This window comes from Ixodes scapularis, unplaced genomic scaffold (genome assembly GCF_016920785.2).
Source record: "Ixodes scapularis isolate PalLabHiFi unplaced genomic scaffold, ASM1692078v2 PGA_scaffold5__190_contigs__length_132052651, whole genome shotgun sequence".
In the NCBI taxonomy this organism is placed as follows: Eukaryota; Metazoa; Arthropoda; class Arachnida; order Ixodida; family Ixodidae; genus Ixodes; species Ixodes scapularis.
In genome coordinates this window covers 27,041,522-27,050,023 of record NW_024609880.1, presented here as the reverse complement: position 1 = coordinate 27,050,023, position 8,502 = coordinate 27,041,522, and the positions used below count along the sequence as shown (strand labels likewise).

The 8,502-nt window shown below is 50.4% G+C and overlaps 1 protein-coding gene across 1 annotated transcript; it reads right to left on the bottom strand.

Annotated features, from left to right (window-relative positions):
* Nucleotides 1–567: 567 nt before the first annotated feature.
* On the bottom strand, nucleotides 568–4,293 carry LOC120841725 (putative nuclease HARBI1). The gene is made up of 3 exons (XM_040212686.3): nucleotides 4,164–4,293; nucleotides 3,358–3,627; nucleotides 568–875 (listed from the first exon to the last, which is right to left on the bottom strand). The coding sequence occupies exons 1-3, from the start codon at nucleotides 4,279–4,281 to the stop codon at nucleotides 568–570; spliced, it is 696 nt and encodes a 231-aa protein (XP_040068620.3). The 5' UTR covers nucleotides 4,282–4,293.
* Between the last annotated feature and the right edge of the window lie 4,209 nt (nucleotides 4,294–8,502).

Sequence of the window (8,502 nt, the reverse complement as noted above, 5' to 3'; positions counted from 1 at the left end):
GCACAGCACAAAGGGACATCAACAAGGCTTGCAAGAACAGTTACAACATTGCAATAACTCAATAAGCTGCTGGAAGCACTTTCCAAGGAACGTGTTTACAAACTATAGGGTTCACACATCATTCTACAGGCTCAAACTGAAATATGTAAATTGAACTGTAAGAAGATAACAATATGCAAAGGTTACGGTAAATGGTGCCACCGTACTGCAACATCCTGGAAATGCCCAGACTTGAGTCACTAAATAAGCTACGCTCAGAGTAACCAAACTTTCTCTTCAGACTGTGTTGTGGGGGTACAGTTGGCAATCATTATAATTTTTAAATGTGGCTTCCTGAGCGGTGGCAGGAAGTTCAGGCGACACTGTTTCGCTCTGTTGCGGATTCTTTGAATATTTCTGGAGGATGGAAATCCATTTTTTTTTGGCTTTTCAGACATTAGTCGCCCTCTACCATCACGTCACTAGCGGAGGGGAATGGTACCTCTCGTAGAGCAGATGTGAAATGAGCCCAGAGTCGCACCAAACAAGGCTGTTGCTAGCCTCAATCATTTGTGGCATTTTAGTTCATCAGAGCACGAAACCTTTAGCAAATATGTCTTTCTTACCGGGTGGTTCTGCAAGGGAGATGTGGTGGCGAGTGCAGTAGTTGTGCAGGACTGCGCAGGCTACGATCAAGCGGCAGCACACACCAGGAGAGTATTGCAGGACACCCCCGGACCTGTCCAGGCACCTAAAGCGGGACTTCATTATGCCAAAAGTTCTCTCGATTACTTGTCTCGTCTTCGTCAGGCAGTCATTGTAGTTCTCCTCCTCCTTCTTTTGGGGCTTGCGGAAGGGTGTCATGAGCCATGGCTGGAGGGGGTAACCTGCATCTCCTACAATGTTGCAAATAACACAAGATTTAATGTCAGAATGTGCATAAGTAACGCACTCATCACAAGGTTGAACCTGAATTAAACTAACTCACCCTTTCCGCCTCATACCTACATTGGCACAACTCCCACCAATATTTTCTTTTTTAACAACCAAGTCAGCTATTTTAGGCATAACGCAACAAAGCACTCGAGCAATGCTTGGGTTGAGAGCCAAAGGGTCGGCAAATTTAGCTCCCACTATCTGGTAGCTCCGACATGAACAGGCGTAGTATTGGTGTGCTTTCATAGATAACTACTTTGAGATCTACAGTAAACTCCCAAGAAGGTAGACACGCAGCACTTGCCAAACTTCACTCAGCACAACACATATTGACCGCGAAAAAATTGGTAAGATGCTTAAAGGGCCCGTAAAACAAATTTTGGGCTGGGATAAACGAATTTGGATTGGGATTTTACTAAGAACATTGTTTAGTTGGCCAAAAGAAAGAAGGCAGAAAGTCAAAAACCTAACTGCAAGTACAAAAATTTGAAAACACAGCAGACTATGTCCTACCTCCTTCCCTTTGAAAGCTCTCTGCCTTTTCACTGTGATACATCCGCGGCTCCCAAAGCGCGTCACCCGGCCAAAACGCACGTCACACTACACCGGACCACACTTATACCCGATACCCTTCAGCTGACAGTGTGGTGGAAGCTATGCAATTGCCGGACCAACCAGTTGCCTCCCTTTCATCACTAGTCAAAGTGTGGCTGGCCCAAAGAGCACGTAGCTTCCACAGCATTGTCAGCTTCGGGGTGAACGGGGTGGGGAAAGGAACTTTTGTCAGAGTTTTGAGCGACAGGTTAATCTTCTAGGAGTAGAATGGCAGTGTCGGGTACACAAACGAGGGTCCAAGCAAGAGTTGAGAAGGTAAGCTAAACAGGAAAAAGTTTAAAAATTGTTTCTTGACCCCTTTAAGCTTAACCGAAATCTGTATTTCACAAAACATGGCGGCAGACGCGTGCAACGGGATGCTACGAACACCAAAACATCACTCGTGCAGCGATATCTCGAACGGATGACCGTATTTTTCTAAAAACGGAGGCACATTTGACAGGTATGTTGACATCTTGTTTAGTCGAGGAGAGGAAATGGCCTTGCGTCTTCTCTGCCTCGCCGCCTTGAAGCGAAGAGAGGAGGAAACTAGATATGTTCACGTCGCGCGCCTTGTTCAATCTCGACTTCTTTTTCAAAAATACAGTCGTCCATTCAAGATATTGCCTTGAGAGTGGTGTTGTATAGATTGTAGCGTCCCACCTACCGCTCCTGCATTGTTTTCTGAAATCCAAATTTTGGTTCACCAACCCTTTAAGAGTGGCACGTGGCAGTTATTTTTTTTTTGTGCCCTATGTTTATTGTGGCCTCTGAGACTCCCGCAGAATCTAGGAGGCTATACCATATAAGCCCCGGCTCGTTCCCAAGGCATGCAAGCGGGCTTGCGTGGCCTAGTCGGTAGCATGCCGGGCTCGCAACCAAATGGTCGTGTTGGCAAAACAAGCTTCATGACACAGTTCAAGGTGTGCAAATCGCTGGAATCCCACGATTATTTCACGAGCGCCTCTAAAAGCAGCGATTGAAAGTTCTTAGTAGCCAAATTTTTTGGTTACTAAAAATTTGACTACTTCTTAGTAGCCAAATTTACCAGCACCAAAGTGCTGGTAAATGATGTAGGGCTACCATGTCTGATTCGCTGACTGTTGCCAAGCTGTTAAATTATTGGTACAATGAAGCAAAGGGCAACCATGTCATGAACGTGGAAAGCCGATGCAAAGGCTTGCATGAACATAACCACATTAGAAATGTGCTGTCACACACTGGAAATGAAATGCATCCAAACTAAATAATTGACACTGTATAATCAATTTTCAGTCTTTTTGAGCTTTCTCTGCCACCCATACCTTTTCTTTCTCGACAGCTGCTCTGTTACAAGTATGCCGATGAAACGATTACCGGCATATGTTAGAAACTGCCGTCTCTTTGTTCCTTGAGGGATTTCTATGCGGCGCAGTTTACCATAATTTTCAATGCAAATGGCTGTCGACTCAATCACCAGCATGTGGTGGTCGCTTGTGCTTAACATAATCTGCCGCAGGTACAGTGGGCATCAGTATGAGCTGGCTCGACAGAACGCCGGCCGGAGCGATCAAAATCCCTCATGGGCCGCCCCTGATGCAATAAGCTGTCAGAAGCGAGGCTGGCATGTACTGCCGCCATTTTATGCAAGGGGCAGGGTGAATCTATGAAAGTCACCACCGATGCACGGCTTATAGCTACTAACATCCCCCCCTCCCCCCCCCCCCCCCTTGCACGAGACTTCGGCATTTGTTCCAGCCTCTATCAGGGGAGCCCAATGCGGAATTTTCACGGCTCCGGTCGGTATCTCGTCGAGCCAGCTCATATGGATGCCCACTGTACAACCCAAGTAAAAACAAAAGTATGTACCAAGCAACCACCCTTCAGGCATGTCCCCCGCCTCAAACTTGTCGGCAAGGTCGCAGTTCCGCCACATGAAACTGTCATGCGTGCTGCCAGGCCATTTCACCGTCAGCTGCGTTATTTCGTTTGAGGCATTGCAGATGGCCTGCACGTTAAGAGAGTCATATCCCTTCCGGTTCCTGTAGATGTGCTGGTCTTGTTTGGCAATCTTCAGGGCGATGTGGGTGCCGTCTATGCACCCCAGCACCTTGGGGAACCCATTGATCTCCAGGAAACCTGGAGGATACACATCAAACAAATGTGCAATATTCTGTCATGCCATGTGCATTCTGAACACTGTTTGCAGCATTGAAACAAGTGATGCAAACACTTTGCCCGAACCAGAGGGGACTTTATAAGTCAGTCATGCCTTGAATGAAGCAATATAACAATAATTTAAACGGGATTAACTGAACAAGGAAGAGAGGTGAGGGTGCCGAATGCAATTTTACTTTCCTTTTCTTTATGCTGGCCATCGTTCAGCCTACTGCTGCGCGGACATTCAATATGCAATCTATTACTCACAAAACATCGCAGCCAGCTGCCTACGCACTCGCATTCCGTACGCTATTCTAGTTCCTGATCGGCTCCCCCTGGTAACTCATAAATTAGCGGCGCGCACGGAAAGCGATCTTCGATGGCAGTGTTTCTGCCCCCCCCCCCCCCCCCCCTTATCAAATACGAGGGTCAGGCAAAGAGAACGGGCTAGAGTGCTTCTTGGTGCGCGTTTATGTCGCTAAGCAAACGGTGCACGACATCAGCGAAACACTTACCGCGTGCAGTGCGCAGTGCGGCCCGCGACGTCGCTGGAAACTTGATTCCGGATTTCGCGAGTTCGCACAGGGCACCGCTCACAGTATTAATAATCCTCGAGGCACTGGTCTGGCTCATGTTCGCAACATCTCCCACCAGAGACTGAAAACTGCCGCTCGCGTAAAAACGGAGCGCCAGCAGGACTTGGGCGTCTACGGGCAGCGAATGTGACCGAGCCGTCGGTCGGCGAAGCGCTGGCGCTAGGGCGTCGCAGAGCCGCTGCACAGCGGACCTCGGCAGCCGGTAGTATCGCTCAAGGTGGTGATCGGCTATTGCATCTAGTGTCCGACGGGTCCGGAAGACGCGCTGCTGCCGCAAACTTCGTCTTGCGTCGTTTTCCTGCTCAATCACGAGCGCGATGTAGGCAGCCATTTTGGTCGAATGGTCGCCAAGAAGTTCGTAAGTGCATTTGGACCCCTGTCGTAGGATTTTGTCTTAACTTACGAAAAAACTGAGAACATTTTGCTTCGGGAATACCGAAAAGTTCGTAACTTTTGCGTAAGTTATATTTACGAACTTTTTTGTCGTAAGATAGCTTTGAGAATCCGGCCTCAGTATCGTCAGCATACTGATATAGTTTGCAGCAAACTATTGAATTTGACATATCATTGACAAAGAAATTAAAAAGTAAGGGAGACAAGATAGATCCTTGTGGAGCTCCGGATTTCAAGGCGAGCTTTGAACTTCTTTTGGGACCTATGTGAACTTGTTGAGATCGTCCAGTTAAATAATTTTTAGTAGCTCCAGAAATTGACCTCGGAAGCCAATATGAGAAAGCTTTTGGAATAGAATGCTGTGGTTAACACTGTCGAATGCCTTTCAAACATCCACAAAAAGGGCACATACGACCTCATTTTTTTCGAACGAGTAATTGTGGACGCAGCCTAGAAAGCGACCAGCCAAGTCGGAGTCACATTGCAGAATTGTTTTAATTCTCGAGCAGAAAGAGAGAGAAAAGAGAAGAAAAGAGACGAACAAACCAACAGACAGACAGAGCACGCACAGCACAGCGCGCGCTCTTGGCGCGTGCCGTTCGGCAGCGGTGCAGGTGTAAGGGGGCCGCTGCCACAGATGCCAGCAAAGAAGGAACAAACAAAAGAGGGAAGAATTTAGATCGTACAACTAAACATAACATTTTCCCCTCCCTTCTTTTTTTTTTTTTAAGAGTGTAGGAACAAGACGATGACAAAAACATTATGCACGCATTTACAACACCAAAAATCAAGAGCAAGATAAGCACAGTTTAAATGAACCACACAAATAGTTCACTCTACGTCGAAAACACAAAAGGAAATAGTTCACTCATTTCATCGAGTACCAAGGTCTCCATACCGCACTGGTGGTCGACGGTTCCGCCCCGAGCGCCTTAGAAGCACTTGCCTAGGACACTGAGCAGTTGAAGTTCCCATTCCTGGAGGCGTGTCCGGGGCAGGTCTGCACTCAGGCGTCCGCGATCGAGGCAGCTGCTGCATGGCCGAACTTGACTCTTGAGGTTGCCAAGTATGATGCCTGTGGTGCGCGTCACCTGGAGTAGCAGTGTGGCTCGCGGGCTGGCCACCTTGAACGGCAGCCGGTGTCCCCTGCTGATCACTTCCTAGACTGGGATCGGAAGCAGCTGCGAGTTTAGAGGCATTCCACACTCTACCATCTCCCAGCCGGAATGTCCACCGACCGACCCGCTTCATGATGCGTAGTGGCGGCCCGAAGGCCGACTCCCCCTTGGCTACCTTTCCTGGTTTCTTCACTCTAACCCAGTCGCCTACCCTGAATCTGGGGGTCTTCGCCGCTCGACGCCGGTCGGTGTACTCCTTCGTGTACTGCTGCCTCTGCTGCACTCGATGTCGCAGCCGTTGCAGCTCCTCGATGGGATTTTGCAAGAACTGCGCCGACGACAGTCCGAGGATGTTAAGGCGGGTGCGAGGCTTCCGCCCATGCAGCAGGAGAGCAGGAGAAAGTCCAGTCGTGGCATGGGGCGTGCAGCGATATATCATCAGGTAGTCTACAAGGGATGACCGGATGCTGCTCCGCTCAAGGGTGGCGCACTGGAGAAAACCCTTCAGGGTACGGTTGAAACGTTCAACCTGCCCGTTGGACTGGGGGTAGTAGACAGAAACCAGCTGGTGCTTTATACCTCGCGCTTTAAGGAACGTCTCAAATTCGCCTGAAACGAACTGTGGCCCATTGTCGCTCACAACGCTGTCAGGGTACCCCTCTCTGGCAAAGATGGCGCGCAGAAAGTCCGTGATCCTCCCCGTGGTGACGTTTGGGCAGAACTGTACCTCGGGCCACTTGGAAAAGTAGTCCACCAGCGTGATGGCGTAGCGACACGCAGGCTCCGCTCGCTCAAAAGGGCCCACGACATCGATGCCCACCTTTGACCAAGGTCGCTCTGGCAAGGGCACTGGCTGGAGAGGGGTCGGTGACGTCTTGGCACTCTTGTCTGAGGTGTTACAGATTTTGCAGGCGCAGACTGCACTACGCACTTCTGCGTTCATGCGGGGCCGCCAATAGAGCTCACGAAGGCGTGCTTGCGTCTTGACAATGCCGTTGTGGCCCTCGTGTGCTCTGGCGACAAGAGCGCATCGCATAGTCGTGGGGATGACGAATTGCTCTCCGCGCAGCAGGAGACCGTCGTTGACGGAGAGCGCATCCTTCAGGTCGTAGAAGATGGCCGCATCAGCGGAGAGAGCGCTCACTGGAGGCCACTTAGAGGTCACATATCCCATGACAGTGGTGAGCAGAGCGTCATTCGCTGTCTCTTCTTGCAGCTGTTGCTTCGTGATGCACTCTTCGTCTAAAGCGACAAAGGAGATGATCTCGTCGTCGAACTCCATCCCCTCTTCTTCCTGCGACATCGGCAAGCGGGACAGGGCATCTGCTACCTGGTTTTCGGCACCTCGCTGGAACTCCACCGTGAAGTTGTACTTCAGTAGGCGATGTGACCAACGGGTGATCCGTAGCGGGCGACGTCCTGCTCCTCCGGTGGACAGCAAAGACACGAGTGCTTGATGGTCCGTGCGAAGGGTAAAGTGGCGGCCCCATAAGTATATGTGCCATTTTTCGCACGCCCACAAACACGCAAGCGCTTCTTTTTCCCCGACCGAGTATCGCCACTCTGTCGAAGTGAGCGTCCTTGAGGCGAATGCGACAGGGAAGACGCCGTCACCATGACGCTGCTGCAGCACAGCCCCAATGCCGTATGCCGACGCGTCTGTGGCCACGATGGTGGGCAACGTGGGGTCGAACATTCTTAGTGTCCTGGCAGATGACAGCAGCCTCTTGACTTGGTTGAAGCTTCTGTCCGCCTCGTTGTCCCAGACGAACGGAGTGTCTTTTCGCAGGAACCTTCGAAGAGGTTCGACCTCAGACGCTAACCGAGGCACGAAGCGAGAGTAATACTCCACCATCCCCAGAAAAGAACGGAGTTGGGTGATGTCCGTGGGGGTAGGGGCAGCGTTGAGTGCATCCACCTTCGTTTGTAGCGGAGCAATCCCTTGAGCGCTGACTTTATGACCCAAAAACGAAAATTCTGGCACATCGAATAGGCACTTGTTGTTGAGTTTCAGTCCAGCATCCGAGATACGCCGCAGCACCTCACGCAGACGGTGTGTGTGCTCCTCCTTGGTCCTGCCAAAAACAACAACGTCGTCAAGGTAGACCAACACACCTTCGCAGTCGTGAAGCATTTCCGACATCATCTGCTGGAAAGCTGCTGGCGCCGATGCCAGTCCGAAACATACTCTCTTGAACCGGTAGAGACCTTCGTGTGTAATAAATGCGGTTAGGTCCCGGCTATCTTTATGTAGCGGCACTTGGTGGTAAGCAGCCGCTAAGTCAAGCTTGGAAAAATGTTTGGCACCATGTAAAGCATGCAGAAGTTCTTCTATGTGCCGAAGAGGAAAGCTATCAATAACGACAGCTTTGTTGGCTTCCCGCAGGTCCACGCACATTCGAATTGAGCCGTCTTTCTTCTGCACCACCACAGTTGGTGATACCCATTCGGAGGAATTAATCCGCTCGATGACCCCAGCCGCTTCCAAGCGTCTGATTTCTTCTGATACTGACTGACGCGCTGCTAGAGGAATACGTCTCATTCGATGACGGACGGGAATGACAGAAGGTCGAATGTTTACCTTGTGGACAACGTCCTTGACACGGCCAAGACCCGGACTGAAGAGGTGCTCGAAGTTGCTCATAGAAGGCGGCAGGTTTGGCTTTGCTGGTTCAGGCACCACTGAAGCTGCAGCCTGTGGTGGAGGCGATGCTGAGGCCAGCTGATTTTGCACCCTTGCCGACCAC

Coding starts and splice junctions, on each gene's coding strand:
- LOC120841725 (XM_040212686.3), bottom strand. CDS start 4,281: ATGAGCCAGACCAGTGCCTCGAGGATTATTAATACTGTGAGCGGTGCC. Junction 3,628..4,163: donor CGCACTGCGCACTGCACGCG/GTAAGTGTTTCG, acceptor TGTATCCTCCAG/GTTTCCTGGAGATCAATGGG. Junction 876..3,357: donor GCCTGAAGGGTGGTTGCTTG/GTACATACTTTT, acceptor GCAACATTGTAG/GAGATGCAGGTTACCCCCTC.